This window comes from Bactrocera dorsalis, chromosome 4 (genome assembly GCF_023373825.1).
Source record: "Bactrocera dorsalis isolate Fly_Bdor chromosome 4, ASM2337382v1, whole genome shotgun sequence".
Taxonomy (NCBI): Eukaryota; Metazoa; Arthropoda; class Insecta; order Diptera; family Tephritidae; genus Bactrocera; species Bactrocera dorsalis.
The window spans coordinates 14,559,832-14,579,573 of record NC_064306.1 but is presented as its reverse complement, the minus strand read 5'-3'; the positions used below and the strand labels follow the sequence as shown (position 1 = coordinate 14,579,573).

The window sequence follows — 19,742 nt, the reverse complement described above, 5'->3', positions numbered from 1 at the left end:
ATCAACGATTTTCCGCAGATGTTCTTCGAGCGTTCGGTTGAATCTCTCTACCATCCCATCTGATTGTGGGTGTAACGCTGTTGTCCGTGTCTTGTGGATGCCCAATAATGTACAGACTTCTTGGAAAATGGAAGATTCGAAATTCCTGCCTTGATCTGAGTGTAATTCGACGGGCACTCCGAACCTTGTTATCCAATTTTCTACAAACGCTTCGGCTACTGTCTTCGCTTCTTGGTTTGGTAAGGCATATACTTCTGGCCATTTACTGAAATAGTCCATGACAACCAGTAGATATTTGTTTCCGGCCGTACTGGTTGGAAACGGACCTGCAACATCCATTGCGACTCGTTCAAATGGTGATCCCACGTTGTACTGTTGTAGCCTACCGCGACTTTTGGCTTTAGGACCTTTAGCTGCCATGCACTCTACGCAATTACTTATCCATTCTGCTATGGAATCTCGACAACCGATCCAGTAGAACCGTTGTTTAATCTTCTCTATAGTTTTTGTAATCCCAAGGTGCCCTCCACTAGGTCCATTGTGATATTCTTTCAATACTTTCGGGATCATGGACTTCGGTACTATGATAAGCAGACGAGACTGTTTGCCATCTTCGCTTTCCCAGGTACGATGAAGATATCCATTAACGAGGTTTATGCTGTTCCATTGGGCCCAATATGCTTTTGCCGTTGGACTCTCGTTACTTATTTGTTCCTTTGGTGGTCGTACCCCATTTTCTTTGGCCATTACCAGCTTTGCAAGATCAGGGTCCTCCAGCTGATTGATTCTGATGCGATGAGGAGTCCAATCATCTTCAGGTTCTATATTCAGTAATCGCACGTCGATTATACCTTCTTTTCCCTCTGATTTGGAGCAATGTTTGTGGTGAATCCCCTTTCGGTGTTCTGTTGGTTGTTTCCATTTTGATGGGTTTACTTTTATCTTGCAATTTCGGGCAAAGTGACCCGCTTTTCTACAGTTGAAACATCTGCCTGTTGTATTTACTTGCTGTGCAGCAATTGTCTTCAGAGTCTTCAATATTTCTTCCATCAGCGCCGGTTGTTCCATTTCAACCCTTTGTACTTTGTGTGCTGGTTTACTTAGTAGCGAAGCTGTTTCCTGTGTGAGGGCGTGCGAAACCGTTTCAGCAAACGTTCTTTTTGGCAATGCATATGTGGCGCGTTTGGTGTCCACATCACGAATTCCATTTATGAAACATTGAATTTTTACCCTCTCAATGTAATCCACAGGTGCATCTGCATTTGCCAAATGAGCCAGTCGTTCGATTTCAGTTGCGAACTCTTGCAATGACTCGTTCATCTTCTGACCCCTATTTTGCAGTTCGATCTGGTATATTTGTTTCCGGTGCTCACTACCATAACGTCTTTCTATCGCACTCATCAATGCCTCATAGTTGTCCCGTTCACAGTCTGGAATAGTCTGAAGGATTTCTGCTGCCGGTCCTTTCAATGATACAAACAAGGACGCCACTTTGTCCGCTGCATTCCAGTTATTGGCCATTGCTGTCTTTTCAAACTGAAGTTTGAAAATTTGAAATGGAATACTTCCATCGAATGTGGGTGCCTTCAATCTTTGATTATTTGTTGATGGTGCAGGGCCATGTAGTTGCAGTTCTCGCACACGATTACTTAATTGAAGAACTTCTGCTTTTAAATTTTCTTCGTCATTTTTTATTGTGCTTAATTCGTCTTCAAATTTTGAAAATTTCTCTTGCACTTGTGTATTATTTTCTGTAATCTGTTGTACCAAACGCTTTTCTAACTGCGTATTATTTTCAGTTATTTGTTGTGTAAGGCGAGACTCTAACTGTGATGTATTTTCAGCTATTTGCGTTATTTGCTGTGCCAGACGATTTTCTGCCTGCACTGCATTTTCTGCATTTTCGGCTATTTGCTGTGCCAGACGATTTTCTGTTTGCACTGCATTTTCTGCCATTTGCTGTGCCAGACGATTTTCTGTTTGCACTACATTTTCTGCCATTTGCTTAATAGCCACTAACAACGTGTTCATGTCTACACTTGATGATGTTCGTTGTTCTTCTACTTTCTCTTCTACCTTTGTAGAAGTTTCTGGCCCAACAAATTCGAACTCGTCCACATTAATTCCATCCGCTTCCATTGCTTCACGTAATCGTGCCTGCAGATCCGCCTTTTGCCCGCTTATCGGCAAATTACGCTCCTCCAGTTCCTTTTTTAATTGCTGAATTCTCAATTCTCCGAATTTAACCATCTTGAATTTGGATTATTTGACAATCCCACTTCTGACACCAATTGTTACGAATTTACTCTTGCTAGTTTACTTTGTTAGGTTCGTATCTCTGGATTGACAAATAAAATCAACACTGTTTAATTTAATTCAACAACTCTTTATTTCACAACTTGTCTACACTATAACAGTTTATTCTTAGCACTGATTGATTACGTTGGCGCTGCCACGGCTTATATAGCCACGCACTTCTCGCTGATGCCGACGTGTCCTTCTAGAATATCGCGTCTGGAAATTACCAGAACATACGGCTATACGGCGCCAGACGCAAGCAGACAGTCGCGGCGCCAGACTCAGCAATTGTTTACCTAGACAAGCAGACAGTGCGGCGCCAGATGTCTATAACAAGACAAATGCTATTCCATATACCTACAGCTATTGTTCATAATCAGGGATGCATATAGCAATACAATTAAAACTTAATACTACTTTTTGTAACAATATATTTGTATTAAGACCCGATGCATTGACATTTCGCCATAAATATGGTTGTTTTATACATGCGTTAATATCATGCACATACATATGTAGGCGTGGAATGACCAGAAATGTCAGTCCAAAATCACCGTTCAGCAGTAAAGCACCCACGAAAACCCTGATGTTTTTATTTAGATCTTTTATCTTTCTTTATGCAATATGATATTATGATCGAATGCCTGCAAGAGTCGATGGCTTTGATGTCAAAAAAGACAATATGCATCGTTTTCACTTTGAAATTTGCTCCCAGCACGATCTTCATGAACGACCTCTTCCCAGCCCACCAAAACACACCACTTCTTGCCAAAGCAACATCTGGGTAAGCCTACTTGATCATATCAAACGTTTCTGTCGTAGATTTACCGAGTTTCACACAGAATTTAATCGTGTACGTCTGCTCTAACAAACGGTAGATTTTCTCGTCGCGCGAAAATGTTTGTCCTGACTCTCCAGGTGCTCGGAGACAAGTAACGCCCTCTACCGAATCCAGTCGGTGCGCGAACGCCCCGAAGTACAGTCGCGGCGGAAGAAAATCAGTCATATTACGTTCCGGACAAACCCTGTATGTGTACCGAAAACTTGGTAGTAGTTGGAGATTTTTTATACTCTAATCAACCCTGCTGACACCGAGTCGAAAACCGTAATACCACAAAAAAGTTTATGTTTGATTAAACCGAATTACTAAATTTGAACCAAAACTCAGTTAAGTTTTTTTTTTTTTGCGGGTGAGGGGGTGGAAAATGCCTTCCGCATCATCGGTGCTATCGTCATAGCAGCGGTATGTGCCACTTGCAGGTCACTAAAAACCCCCCCTCTAAGGAACCGTCGCCCACCCTGAGACCGCGTTTGTATTACTTCAGTGTGGCGTTCCATTTTTCTCATTGAGAGATTTACATCTGCACACCTGCTCCAGGTCTCGCTTTTTGATGCGTAGCAAGATTGCTTTGTATTTCTGGATAATCCCCCAGTTAGTTTCGCTTTCCAACATGACGCTGATTAAATTGTCAGCGTTTATTGGCCCGACCAGGTCTTCTACGACGGTGCGTTCTCCTTGCCAGCGCTCACATTCAAAGAATGTGTGTTTAGCGTCGTCTTCTGTGGCGTCGTTGTATAGGCATGACGGACTCAGTTAAGTTGAAAGCTGTTATATGGACCATAATAAAAAATATTATTATATTACGTTGTAGTACGTTGAAAACCCGTTAATTATTTAAATATTTTCGTGCCTTTAATTTGGAAAACTGTTTCATTTTCATGTACGTTTTGATAAGTTTCAAGAAGTGTTAGCTATAACAGTTTGAACAAATATAATTCAAAAACGTCCAGTTGGTGTGGTTTAATTACCAATTTTTCTGCTAATAACTTGTACTTCGTTTAATTTAGGGTAGTCGAAAAGTCTTTTCGTATTTCTAATCAAACTTCAACTAATTTTTTTTTCATATTTATAATAATAAATAAATAAACCACATTATTGCAACAGTGTAAAGCTTATATCAGTGTAAATCGAAACTTCGAAATTTCCAGAACGGAAACGAGCAATCCATTGTTGTGCTATACGAACTGATACAGCATCGTCTCCGTAAACTTCACAAATTTCATTGGTTAACCAAATTAATACAATATTCCCGTTGTTGTTAATATTATATGGATGATAAATGAAGTAGTTCTGTAAATCAATTTATATTTTATTTAAAAAAAATAATATACTTAAAAAAAATTCGCCAAAATTGCTGCTTAGGCAGATGCCTGACTTGCCTGTATGTACGGCGCGGCCATGGGTATTTTATGAAGGTCTAATATATCACGTCATCGAATGAACTTATTATCACAAGTTATGGCAGTACATTAATATTGTTATTTTCCCTCTAGAGGAAAAATATTTTCGTATCTGTTCTCAACTTGACAATCAATTTCAAGTTATTTAAATCAAGAGAGCGTTTCATAAAATAACTGTCAATTTTCCAAGCATTACTTGCCAATCAATCGAATGAATTATACCAGATGTTCAAACAAACGAGCAGCACTTACATTGCAACTCTGCGCTAACATGTCTTCTTAGTGAAGAAACCGTTGCTGGAATCCTTTGTTTTAGTTTTTTAAAAATTACTATAAGTAAATTTAAGTCTTATGTTTTAAAAATACAATAAAAAAACAAATTGCAATTTTCACTTGTTATTTGAACTATCCACTACAGTAGAACAAATCTTGATAGCCTTAAAGATAGCGGTTATACCACTTTAATAAGTGTACGAATTCAATTCGATGATTTACTTTCGACCCATAATTAATTATTTGATTTATTGGACTCCCAACCTCTCATCTAATTAAAGACTTCATTTTCTTTGTTTTTCTTATGTATTTCAACTTATTTCACTTCGAATTTATGTTCCCATGTGTTTTCATATGACCACTGAGACCTGCATATTGGGCAAAACGTTTTTCGCAAATTTTGCACGAGTACTTTTTCTCGGCGTTGTGGATGAGCTGATGCTGACGTAATTGTTTATTAGTAGTAAAACCTTTATCGCATACTTCGCATATTTTATCTCTGATATTCCGGTGAATATTCATGTGTTCGTATAAAGAGCCGGTTTCGTAGAATGTTTTAGGACATAGTTTACACTTGTGACGAGGTCGTTTCTGATGTCGCAGTGTATGTGTTAAAAGATGAGAAGATGTTCGTGTTCTGTATCCACAAAAATCGCAAACGAATGGCTTCTCATCGGTGTGGGAACGCATATGAATCTTTACTTCCGTGGATGTGGCGCAGGGTTTGTTGCATACTCCACAACTGAAAGTGTAGTCATGTACATGTCTACGTAAGTGTACTGCTAAATTACACGCCAGCTGAAACCCATGCCCGCAGATGTCACATTTAAACGGTAGGGAGCCATCATGTGCGGCAAAATGTACTTTAAAGGCATCTGGACCACGCATTACTTTTTTACATGTTGAGCATTCAAAAGGTCCAACATCCTTTTCGAGAAACTCAATATGTTCAGAATATGCAAATTTTGGTTGATATTTCAATTTTTTTCGTTTGGCTATTAGTTTTCGGTTCTTTTCGAAAGAACACAATTTTCGCAATCTCGTAATTTGTTTCTCTATATCAATTTGCGCCATATCTAAACCAGTTTCGTTATTAAAATTTTCCCATACAAATCGTATAGCTTCCTCGCGCCTATTTTTGAACCTATATGTAATGTCCTTTTCATCCCAGAGACAGGTGTTTTCTTTGTAAATCTCAGCCAAAATTATTAATTGCTCATCGTCTAAAATAATATTTGGTGCAGTCTGAAATCGAAACAAAATTTGTTGTTACTAAAAACCAATGGTCGATGGAACAAAAAATTGAATGTATGTACATATGTATGTATGTACATCTCCAATCTAAACATTAGAGTGTCTACATTTGTTAATTATGATTTGTATCATTTATTATTCACTTGCAGAACTACAAATGTATCACATCATTATGTCAATTTTTGGGATATTAACAAAGCAGAATGGCACTTTTGTGAATTGTAAATTTTTGATGCATATACATATGTATGACCTTGGGCTTTTTCGGAAATGCAGCAAATATTGACAACACAGCGCAGTTTGCACTGCTGATTTTATGCTGGTAGGAGTTAAATAACAAAAATTATCAATTTAAATTAGAAAAGTGCAAAAAGATTTATTAATTGGGAACAGCTTTAAAGTCAAGCAGATTATTCCAGAATTTTGCTCAATCTCTTTCTACTGTATTCCATAAATTTAAAAACAAATCCACAAATATAATAAAACCATAATATTAAAATTATATTTAACATAAATAACTTACAAAGACATTTTACCATAGCTAGGCACAGTTGGTTTTGGTGGAAATTTTTGTGCAATAGCTACCATAGTGATTTTTTCGAACTTTAAATTTTGGCAAAGATGCTAGGTTTGCTTTATCCAATTGGTTGCATCAAACGAGCTGCGCGGTTGGCATTACCGAAAACACCCTTCTTATACGTGAATAAGGGGCCACGCATAAATTACGTCACACCTTGAAGGGAGGGGGAGGGTATCATTCAGAAGTGACATTGTTTGACAAGGGGCAGGGGGGGTCAAAAGCTTTGTGACATCACATTTCAAAAGACAACGATCGTGTAGCATATGTGGCCTATATTTTTCTTCACATAAAGCGACCAATCAACACAAACAATCACATACAAAACAAAAGCTATGTATTACCTATCGCGAAAATTCGTCCTCAAAGAATTGCGGCTAGATGTTCCCGAGAGATTCTCTATGTAATGAATGCTGACGATGCTTTATGGATGGAAGAAGACGATGTTGATACGAAAGATGTTCCTGACATCCAAATCCAGAACGAAAATGAAGTGCCTGATTTACCAGTAATAAATTTACCACTAATGGACACAAGATGATTCAGTTTTGTATTTTTACTTAGCATAATTAAGTATCTATTATTTCTTGACTAGTCATTTGTTGTCTCTGTACTTTAATATTTAACTAAATGTTGATTTTATTAAAGATTATTCAATAAATATAAGAATAAATAGAATAACCTGTTTTCTTTTTCTTTTTTGATAAATCCATAAAATTGGAAAATGTGTGACGTCTCGACAGGGGGAGGGTGGGGGTTGTGTTAGTTCAAAATGTGACAACCTGTGACAAGGACGGGGGAAGGGATTAAAAAGTCCTTAAATTCGTGTGACGTAATTTATGGATGGCCCCTAAGTGAAATTTGTTAATTGCAACGTTCGTTATAAAAATTATGAGAAAACTTTTACCGTTGAGAGTTATGTCTTCCGCCAGAAAAAATGCGGAAATTATAAATAGATATAAATTTGGAAACCCACGACCAGAAGGTTTCCTTTTATTGTAGTGTCTTTTGTAGTTATACTTAGCCACACCCGTCGATGTCAATATTTTATAACAATTATAACAAAATGAAAAAAACTCCAAACTATTCGATTAATTCTTTATTATTATCTTACCAAAAGTAAGATATACGTTTGATTTAATTTATTTATTTAATTAAGTATAACATTCAACCAATAAATAAACAATTCGGTTAATTATCTGATTTATTGGATAATCAATAACTTACTAATTAAGGAGTTAAATTCAAAGCTGTGAATATATTTTATTTCTATTTTATGTTTCCATGTGATTTCATATGCCCACAGAGACCAGCAGATTGGGCAAAACGTTTTCCACAAATTTTGCACGAGAACTTTTTCTCGGGATCATGAATCAGCCGATGTTGACGTAGCCTTTTGCTGTTAATGAAGCCTTTATTGCATATATCGCATATTTTATCTCTGACAGCACTGTGAACATTTTGGTGTTCGTGTAATGTTCGTTTTTCGTAGAAGGTTTTAGGACATAGTTCACACTTGTAGACTTTTAGGCGTTGTTTGTGATGTCGGCGTCTATGTGTTAAAAGATGAGAAGATGTTCCTGTTCTGAACCCACAAAGATCACAAACGAATGGCTTCTCATCGGTGTGCAAACGCATATGAATCTTTAGTTCCGTGGATGTGGCGTAGAGTTTTTTGCATACTCCACAACGGTAAGTGTAGTCATGTACATGTCTACGTAAGTGTACTGCTAAATTTGAGGACAGCTGAAACCCATGTCCGCAGATGTCACATATAAACGGTAGGGAGCCATCATGTGAGGCAACATGTACTTTAAAGGCATCTGGACTAGTTATTATTTTTTTACATGTCGGGCAATCGAAAGGAGCAACATCATTTTCAAGAAACTCAAGATGTTTAAAATATGCAGGTTTTAGTTGATATTGTAAATTTTTTCTTTTGGCTACTAGTTTTTGGTTCTTCATAAAAGAACACAATTTCCGCAGGGTTATAACTTTCTTTTCTAAATCAATTTGCGTCAAATTTAAGCCAGTTTTATTATTAAATTTTTCACATACAAATCGCATGGCTTCGTCGCGCCTATTTGTGAATCTATATGTAACGTCCTTTTCGTTCCAGAGGCAGGTGTGCTCTTTGTAAATCGTAGCCAAAATTATTAATTGCTCAACGTCTAAAACAAAATTTGTTGTATCCTGAAATCGAAACAAAATTTGTTGTTACTAAAAACCAATGGGCGAGTGAAGGACATATTGAGTGCACATTTTAATTTGTAAAGTATTTATTTTCTAAAAATATTTACTTTCAACCATATATGAGAAACTTTTAAATTTTTACAATTTATCACAGAAAAAATGCAATTTTGTAAATGTACATTTTTTGCTCGGAGCTTACAAGTACACGGCTCACAATTAATTGTGTGGAAAAATACAAGAAACTTAGTATAGCATTCCAAAAGAGTTATGTGCAAGACTAGTGGCATTCATGCCTCAAAGTTGTCACTAAGTGTTAGAAATTAACGGTACCCTACCTTAAGATAATTAAAGTTCTTAAAATTTTGCTGTAAGTATTAAATAGTTTACTAATTCCTACCCTTCTCTTTTTTTGCCACTTGTGAAAAGGTATAAATTTCGTTCTTCTACAAAACGAAAAGAAAAATACTATAAACCATACAAAGGAGTCCGTCCTTATTAATTCTGGAACCAGTTCGTTCGTTTGTGTTTAAATGTTTTCATAATATGGAACAAATTTTCATGAACAGATAATAAATAAAAATACAAATATTTATGAAATGGTTATGCTTCGCAAAAATAATAAATTGGATTTATTTTTTAAACATATTATTAAATGTTTATGCTCCACAGCACCATAAGTCAGCTAAATATAATGATTGAATTGAAATTACCATCGATAAATGCAATATTTGGTTAAGCTATAACATTCGACCAGTAATTAAACAATCTGATTAATTTTCTGATTCATTGGATACTCAATAACACTTCTTATTGAGCGTTAAATTTTTATTTTATTTTTTGCTTATTTTAAGCTGTGAAAATACTTTAATTCTAATTTACATTTCCATGTGATTTCATATGCCCACAAAGACCAGCAGATTGGGCAAAACGTTTTCCACAAATTTTGCAAGAGTACTTTTTCTCTGGGTCATGAATGAGACGATGTTGACGTAGTTTATTGTTGGTAATGAAGCCTTTATTGCATATATCGCATATTTTATCTCTGACACTACTGTGAATTTTCTGGTGTTGTTTTAATATTTGTTTATCGTAGAAGGTTTTAGGACATAGTTCACACTTGTATAGACGTCGTTTCAGATGTCGGCGTCTATGTGCTAAAAGATGAGAAGATGTTCCTGTTCTGTGCCCACAAAGATCACAAACGAATGGCTTCTCCTCGGTGTGGGAACGCATATGAGTCTTCAAGTCTGTGGAAGTGGCGCAAAATTTGTTGCATATCTCACAACCGTAGGTGTAGTCATGTACATGTCTACGTAAGTGTACTGCTAAATTTGAAGACAACTGATAACCATGTCCGCAGATGTCACATATAAACGGTAGGGAGCCATCATGTCCGGCAACATGTACTTTAAAGGCATCTGGACCATGTATTATTTTTTTACATGTCGGGCAATCGAAAGGTCCAACATCCTTTTCGAGAAACTCAAGATGTTTAAAATATGCAAATTTTAGTTGATATTGTAAATTTTTTCTTTTGGCTACTAGTTTTCGGTTCTTAATGAAGGAACACAATTTTCGCAGGGTTTTAACTTTTTTTTCTAAATCAATTTGCGTCAAATTTAAGCCAGTTTTATTATTAAATTTTTCACATACAAATTGCATGGCTTCGTCGCGCCTATTTGTGAATCTATATGTAATGTCCTTTTCATTCCAGAGGCAGGTGTGCTCTTTGTAAATCGTAGCCAAAATTATTAATTGCTTAACGTCTAAAACAAAATTTGTTGTATCCTGAAATCGAAACAAAATTTGATGTTACTAAAAACCAATGGTCGAGTGGACGACGTATAGAGTGAACAGCTAAACGTTAGGTTTTCTATGATTTGTTTATTTATTGTTTGGATTTGCTTACATTATTTATATACTAATACTTCGGATTTATCCAACTATCTGAGAGATTTTTAGGATTTGAAAGCTGCTTAAATGCACATTTGAAAATTTTTGATACTTATCTCGGTTTTTATATGCAAATCAGTTAAACTAAATAGATAAAAAAATGCACACTCTCGACCCGAAAGCTTCATTGCAGATAATAAATAAAAATACAAATATTTATGACATTACTTTGGGTATCTCCACGTTAAGGCAAAGCCTAGATAATAAATTTGATTTAATTTTGTAAATGTCGTATTAAATATTTATATTGATTAAATCAAGTCAGATGTAAAGAAATTAGAAGTCCTAGCGAAGCTTAAGATTTCTCAGTAGTTAACAAAATGTATCACTAATATTTTATACTTCTTAAGGTAGACAATAATTGATATTCTACTAAATTTTAGTGTGGCAGATTTTTTGCGTAAATTGCGTGTAAAAATTGACGGTAGAACGTGATGCTGTTGCAAATGTTAACAAAAATTCATGCCGAACGTGATACTTTAACAGAGGGCAGTTGATTTTGGTGTAAATATTTGTACAACTACTTTTAAAATATTGAAAGAATTGCGTATTTTCACGCACCAGTTAAGACAATGAAGTTTTTTCGAACTTTCAAATTTGGAAATCGAATTATAACCCCGCCCACTACCCATATAACGAGCGTTTACATCTAGATTGGCACAAATGAATGTCATAGTGACGGCCGGCAATATTGAACAATGGGCGTGACACCGCCAACGTTTAGATGAAACTTCATATCTCAGGACTTACTTGACCGATTTCAGTTAAATTTGGTATAGAATTTTATGATAATGAGCAATCGGATTTCAACCATGTCTACTGCCCATATATACGAATTTTAAATTCCATCTGATGCTTTCATTTTTCAGTTTATAAATCGAGATTCATTGACGTTATTGTAATAAAATTTCGGATTCCACGATTCCATCTTCTGTCTAAAAATTGTCGAAAACGGATTATAACTTTTCAAGGCAACAGAAACCAAACGTGAGGACCCCGGTGCCCATGGTTCACTTTTTACTGAAAATAACGGTTAATCTGAGGTTTAGCATTGAAATTCGAAGAGAATATGCCCTTGTGCAAAAAAAAAATGGGTAAAATACTTCTAGTCACCATACCATACCTAATATAAATATTTTCGAAATTCTGGTTGACTTTAGACCGCATATTTCAGTTACTTTGAGATGAAATTAGGTCAACTTCCCTTTACAACCAATTAGGTATATGGGTATTATTTACAAATAGTATTTCAAACTACGGATTGGCTTTATACGATATATGTATACATATTGTAGTCAATATATAAGATATCTTAGCAAAATTAAATAAACTTATGCTCAATATGTTGGTCGGTGGTGTGAATTATATTCACGAATTTGCGTGAAAACATGATGACGAGTGTAATTGAGTAATGCCGTTAATGTAATCTTCCTCTGTTGATTTAGCTCATAATATAAATGAAATTGGTATTACTTTCCCCAAATATGTTCATTATAAGTTATTACTAATTTTAATATAAATATTTCGGACAGCCAAAGTGTAGTAATGAAATAAGATTAATCTGAGGCCAATAATATGCCAACTTTCATAGTAATTAATTCGGCTTCTTCGAACTTACGCAATATTTTTAAATAAGTTCTGCAACGTCGGAAAGTATTTCCTGGATTTTATTTTTGTAAGTTGCAACAGTAGTAAGAGTTTCGGTAACACCCGAACTTATCCCTTCATTACTTATTTAAGGTGCCAATAGGGTAATCTGGCTTGTTTTTTGAATTTTTTTTTTGTAGAATTTTTTATTCTATAATAAAACTGTTTTCACATATCATGAGGTATATCGTGGTGTGAAATGGCTGGGTAAATGAGATGCGTTTTTTCACTGGAGGACACGATTTCTCATGCTTGGATCATCATCTGAAACACAAAAACCCAATTTATTCTTAAAAAGTACGTGAATAGTTATCGTCCCTACTAAAACCATAAAAAAATCTTGATAAATAAAAAAGGAAATTAATGTTTTTTTTTTTTTTAATTTTCCCCATATTTTTTTACATAAATTTTGTCATAATATTGTCAATAATTTATAAAAACGATAAGGACGATAGCCAGGGGTTTTGTGAACATTTAAAAAACTAAGTAAAACGGTTGAGTAGTTCGACCAGAATCATGTCCACCAGTTTAAAAGTGTGTTTGAGAAAAGCGCGTTTAAAGTTTGAGGTGTGCACTCCGAGCGCTCCGAACGTCGAGCGGTATTATTATTTTTGGGCCTTTTTCGAAATCTTCCAATGGTAAAGTGGATTTCTACATTAATTTTAAGGGTATAAGGGAACAGAAAATGCAAAAAAAAAAATTAAAAAGATTACCATACCGACCCCTTAATATAAAATTTAGCAAAACATTAAAATATTTCCCCGTCTAACAGTCTAAGAGTAATAGAAGATTATTATTTCCGATTGTTACCGATACATTTAGCGAGAACCATAATTTAGCAAGTTAAGAAGTTGCTTCTTGACAATTTGATTTTACAAATTAATAAAGAGATTTGAACGAAATCAAAGAATTTTCAGTTATTTTATGCCAAATTAAAAAATGTTTTTGGTAAACATTATTCGAATTTAATATAAAATATTCGAATTTAATATAAAATATTCGAATTGAATATATACATACATATGTTTCAGCCGAACGTAGTACATTGATTGTTTTATGTTATGCTGGGAAATTATAATTTGATCCGGAAAATGTTATCAAACATGAGTTAGTATGAATTTATAACACACATTTTCAAAAATAAAGGTTCGGACCACATGGAATAATTTAGGCAAGTCTTTGTTTGCTTATAATAGTTACTAAAGTTTGAAACCTCGTTTAGTGTATGACATTCCATGATACAGTATATTTCCTTTATTCGTAAATTATTTAATAATAAATAATAAAATACTACAATAATTTACATTTTTATTTAATTATAATACATTAAATATATGTATAGCATGTTGTAACTAAAATAAAATTGCAACGCATGGTTAAAATACTATATAAAACAACTAGCCCACTTATTTTTAGATAACCTAACTCACGGCGTTTTTATTAATACAATTTTGGTAATCACCATTTACTAACAGAATATTTGAAATTATAAATCAACACTTTTTATGACATGTTAGTGCTTTTACAGGCCATTTTAGTGAGTGTTGTGCCATGTGTCTTCACATGTCCATTAAGTCCAGCATATTGTGCAAAACGTTTGTCACAAATCTTACACACATATTTTTTTTCGATGGCATGGATTTCTTTGTGTTGCCGTAAGTGCTTTGTGCTTTTGAATGCTTTATTGCATATTGGGCAGATTTTATCACGCACTTTGTTATGAACACAGCTTATATGTTCTTTTCGGGTAATTTTTTTATAGAACGATTTATCGCAAAGATCACATTTATATCGTGGCTGATCGTCGTGACAATGCATATGTGAATTAAATTGTGATATGGATCGATAACTTTTACCACAAAGCTCACAAATAAATGGTTTTTCGCCGGTATGACAACGCATATGTGTTTTCAAATCTGTAGTTGTTGCGAGTGCCTTATTGCAAATCTCACAATTATATATGTAATCCTGTACATGTCTCCGTAAATGAACAGTAAAATTAGGTGCCGCCTGAAACCCACGTTTGCATAGAGGGCATTTGAATGGCGAAGAACCATCATGTGATGCCAAATGTATTTTATGTTGATCTAAACTTAAATCTAATTTTTGACATATCGTACATATAAAAGGTTGTACGTTGACCTCTAGAAATGCAATGTGGGCATAATATACACATGTTGGTTCATAAATCAAACTTTCTCGTTGACATAATAATTTTTGCTTCTTTTCATTAGTACATATTTTGCGCAGTCGTGCGATTTCGTTTTTCAATTCATGTTGTGTTAGATTTTTTCCAGATTGTTTATTAAATTCTTTTTGAAGAGCAGTTAATGCTTCTTGTCGCCTATTATTGAATCTATATGATATATTAGTTTCGTCCCAAAGACATGGGAATCCTTTATACATATCTGCCAGCATCACGCATTGTGCAACATTTAACTTGTCATTTGGTGGGGTGAATTTAATTATACTCCGTTTTCGTTGCGCCTGTAATAAGAGGGCATATGTATATAATTTTAGAAACGGCAACACTATAATAGCCCATACAGAAATAATATTCAATGCATTTTATCTCTCCAATTTTCAGGTGTTTATACAGTTGTCATGTGTGTACTGAAAGAAGACTCGATTGATGCATCTTAAGCAGAAATTTAATTCTGCAGATATCAAATAAATATTTAGAACATTTACTGGTTATATCTACGTTAAGGCTAAGGCCAAAAAACATATTCAATTTAATTTATATTAATGAAATCAAGTCAGATGTAAAGAAATTATAAGCCTTTGCGAAGCTTGATATTTTTTAAGTTATTATAAAAAACGTGTCACGCGTGTTAAAAAAACTTTATATTTCCTAAATTAAGGGATAATTGCTTTAAAAAAATTGCCTCGATGCAGCAAAAAACGCACGCCAACAAACACAAGGAAGGTTCGATGTCGAGAAGCTGCAATCACAACAGACAGCCGAACGATTCTCTACTCGGCTTGCACTCCTGCTCTCCGAGAGCACTCGTTAACAACTCGGTATAAGGGAATGTGGGACGGCATTTCTAACTCCTTACGTACAGCTGTAACCGAAACCATTGGTTTTCGGAAAGTGCAAAAGAACAGCTGGTACGACGAGGAGTGCCGTGTCGCAGTGGAGAGAAAACCGGCTGACTACCTCGCAACGTTACGATCGACCACAACAAGTGCGGGATGGGATAGATACCGAGAGTTGAAGAGGGAAGCGAGACGCATTTGTAGACAGAAAAAGAAAGAGGCCGAAATGCGTGAGTACGAAGAGCTTGATAAGCTGGCCGATAGGGGTAATGCTCGAAAATTCTACGAAAAGATGCGGCGGCTTACAGAAGGTTTCAAGACCGAAGCATACTATTTTAGAACCTCCCGAGGAGATCTAGCCACCGATGCCCAGAGCATACTTAAATTATGGAGGGAACACTTCTCCAGCCTGCTGAATGGCAGTGAACGCACAACACCAGGAGAAGACGAACCCGATACCCCAATCCATGACGATGGAGCAGACGTTCCATTGCCCGACCATGAAGAAGTTCGAATAGCAATTGCCCGCCTGAAAAACAACAAAGCGGCAGGGGCCGATGGATTGCCGGCCGAGCTATTCAAACACGGCGGCGAAGAACTGATAAGGAGCATGCCTCAGCTTCTTTGTAAAATATGGTCGGACGAAAGTATGCCCAACGATTGGAATCTAAGTGTGCTCTGCCCAATCCACAAAAAAGGAGACCCCACAATCTGCGCCAACTACCGTGGGATTAGCCACCTCAACATCGCATATAAGGTTCTGTCGAGCGTATTGTGTGAAAGATTAAAGTCTACCGTCAACAAACTGATTGGATCTTATCAGTGTGGCTTTAGACCTGGTAAATCAACAACCGACCAGATATTCACAATGCGCCAAATCTTGGAAAAGACCCGTGAAAGGAGAATTGACACGCACCACCGCTTCGTCGATTTCAAAGCTGCTTTCGACAGCACGAAAAGGAGCTGCCTTTATGCCGCGATGTCTGAATTTGGTATCCCCGCAAAACTAATACGGCTGTGTAAACTGACGTTGAGCAGCACCAAAAGCTCCGTCAGGATCGGGAAGGACCTCTCCGACCCGTTCGATACCAAACGAGGTTTCAGACAAGGCGACTCTTTATCGTGCGACTTCTTCAATCTTCAATTCTGCTGGATAAAATTATTCGAGCTGCAGAACTTAATCGAGCAGGTACAATCTTCTATAAGAGTGTACAGCTGCTGGCGTATGCCGATGATATTGATATCATCGGCCTCAACACCCGCGCCGTTAGTTCTGCTTTCTCCAGACTGAACAAGGAAGCAACGCAAATGGGTCTGGCAGTGAACTAGAGCAAGAAGAAATATCTCCTGTCATCAAACAAACAGTCGTCGCACTCGCGACTTGGCTCTCACGTCACTGTTGACAGTCATAACTTTGAAGTTGTAGATAATTTCGTCTATTTAGGAACCAGCATTAACACCACCAACAATGTCAGCCTGGAAATCCAACGCAGGATTACTCTTGCCAACAGGTGCTACTTCGGACTGAGTAGGCAATTGAGAAGTAAAGTCCTCTCTCGACGAACAAAAGCCAAACTCTATAAGTCGCTCATAATTCCCGTCCCGCTATATGGTGCAGAGGCTTGGACGATGACAACAACCGTTGAGTCGACGTTGCGAGTTTTCGAGAGAAAAGTCCTGCGAAAGATTTATGGTCCTTTGCGTGTTGGCCACGGCGAATATCGCATTCGATGGAGCGATGAGCTGTACGAGATATACGACGACATTGACATAGTAGCGAATTAAAAGACAGCGGCTACGCTAGCTAGGTCATGTTGTCCGGATGGATGAAAACACTCCAGCTCTGAAAGTATTCGACGCAATACCCGCCGCGGGAAGCAGAGAGAAGGACCTAGCTTCGCTTGGAATATCCAATTGGCGCCACGTAGCGAAGAGAAGAAACGATTGGCGCGCTGTTGTTGACTCGGCTATAATCGCGTAAGCGGTGTCTACGCCAGTAAAGAAGAAGAAGAAGCTTTAAAGTTACAGATAGAAATTTCAATGCCATTTTTTTTCTATAGAAGCATCCACCGCAAAATTTGGGTGTACAGAAATACCTTTTTCTACTTGCCTATACATGTCTTTATTTCATATTCCTTTAAGTTTTTATACTCTCGTTATATAACCTGATGTTTATTTGCATAACCTGAAACTAACCGAGGTAGATATAGGGTTTATTGGCCCTTGAACATTATGTAAAGACGAATAGCGAGCATAGGTGAACGATTATTCGGAACATAAAATAGTAAACGCGCACGAAAGGTTGCAATTTGAGGACGATTATTTTGATAATAAAATTGAATAATTCGTAAACGTTGTTCTTGCCTACGAGTATATCTTTCTATTATGAAATTGTAAACTTTATTGAATGCAATGAAATTATGTCAATCATCAATCATGATGATCAGTATGACGAGACAATTTGAAATCCGGGTAACTATTTGTCCGTCCGCTTTACGCAAGCTGTAATTTGATTAAAAAAATTCAGATATCATGATGAGACTTGGTGCACGTGTTTCTTGGGGCCGCAAGATAGATTTTGTATTGCAAATGGGCGGAAGCGGAACACTGACAGGCCCAAAAAACACCATTGATCGAAAACTTATAAAGTGTCATAACTAAGTTTCACAATGAGGTCTAAAAATGTATTTTGGTACAACGAATCGAATTAGGGAGGGGGGGAGGTGGTTTAAAAAATTGGGCGTGACTCCGCCCCTGATATGTTTTTTGTACATATGTATGTATTTTCCAAAGCACTAAGGCTGAACCAACCCAATCTCTTCTGAGCAAATATTTTTGCCATCTCCTCCGATAATTTGAAATTGGGGTAAATTGCATTATAACTCCGTCCAGTACCCATATAACGGTTTGGTACATATTTGCGTCCTTATGTTACAGTGTGAAAATGAGCAATCGGACAACAATCACGCCTACTTCCTATGTACAGTGCGCTCGCGAAAACTCGAACTAATGAAAACCATGCATGAGATATTGTTCGAGTCTTCGAATGTTATGTATTTTGATTAATTAATTTGTTTATCAGATTTTATACTTACAACAGTTCTATTTTTCTTGCACTTTTCAAAATTCTGTGATTTACTGTTTTATGATTCATGATTAGACCAAACATTTTTATTTTTTTTAATAAATAATATAAGGAACATGTGTACGTAAGATGAAGGTTGTTTTCTAATTGTTAGAACAGTGATTTTTGTTTGACGTTTCTTATTTTCGACCGAATTCGATACGGTCTTTTCGCGCAATGATTGCAGCACATTCATTTTTCTTGGGCTACCTCTTTCAGCAGTTGCCCATTGTATAGCTCTGCTAAAAATTGATACTGCTTCGGATGAATTTATACGTTCTGCTTCATTTTCACCTTCCGCTTCAAATTCATCTTCAGAATTGATTTCTTCAATGGATTAATTTTTTTCATTGATTCGACCAATTCGCATTCATCGAAGAAAATGGCTGCCAATAGAGGATTTCGATAATATAACTTTACTTTTATAGCGTTTTAATGCTTTGGCTAAATCAAAGGAGTGACATTCGGTGGCAAAAGCATCGCTGCAATTGAACCATCTTCCGACTTTAATTCATCTTCGTTTGGATGCGAAGGTGACGTTGTCAAGAAGAAGTAAAGCCTTTTGAGGCAATTCGATCTCTTTCAAATATGATTTCACCTAGTTAAAGATTGTAATTGTTAGTGGGTATTCAGTTTGTAGAGTAGTGTAGTCGCCTGTCGTACAAAGGAAAAACCAATGAAACCAATTTTTGAACAGAGTTGATGTCATTCAGGCTCATTTTGTACTTTTTTACTCCACTAGGCAGGTAAAATGTTTAAATACTCTAGGATTTTTTGTAGCTTAGCTTTGAACGGCTTTACTAGTTCCGGTCACGAAGATAATTTTTTCCCTGAGATTGAAATAAGGCGTATTCCATGACGTTTTTTTTTTAATTTTGAAGCCATCCATCGCTGGCAAAAAACCTTGAAATGTCCTTGCTTAACTTGGCATGAAACTCCTTAGCTTCTTCTTTTAAAATCAATCCGTTTATCGGGTAATGCTTGCTGGGTTGTAATAAAAACCATTTGTATAGTGCGTTTGTTATTTTCTGAAACACGGAGCGTTTTACGTTTTCCAGGGCCCGATAGCGTATTTTAACACATTATTGCATTAATTATTTCAGCCTTTTTTGCTCAGGTCGAATTTTTTCAATTTTCGTC

The 19,742-nt window shown here is 36.3% G+C and overlaps 1 protein-coding gene across 9 annotated transcripts in view; it reads right to left on the bottom strand.

Moving 5' to 3' along the window:
• Nucleotides 1-5,024: 5,024 nt before the first annotated feature.
• LOC105222953 (uncharacterized) overlaps nt 5,025-19,742 on the bottom strand; it is a 35,850-nt gene continuing 21,132 nt past the window's right edge. For 4 of the 9 annotated variants that reach the window (XM_049455658.1, XM_049455659.1, XM_049455661.1 and 1 more), the window contains 2 exons: nt 9,716-10,624; nt 7,730-8,836 (listed from right to left, as the gene is read on the bottom strand). In XM_049455658.1, coding sequence (XP_049311615.1) covers nt 7,913-8,836; nt 9,716-10,624 — 1,833 coding nt within the window. In that variant the 3' untranslated portion in view covers nt 7,730-7,912. Of the gene's footprint in view, nt 6,058-7,729; nt 8,837-9,606; nt 10,625-13,724; nt 14,924-19,742 lie in introns of those variants that run through there. The other 5 variants (XM_049455664.1, XM_049455667.1, XM_011200524.4 and 2 more) reach the window with 4 other exon arrangements.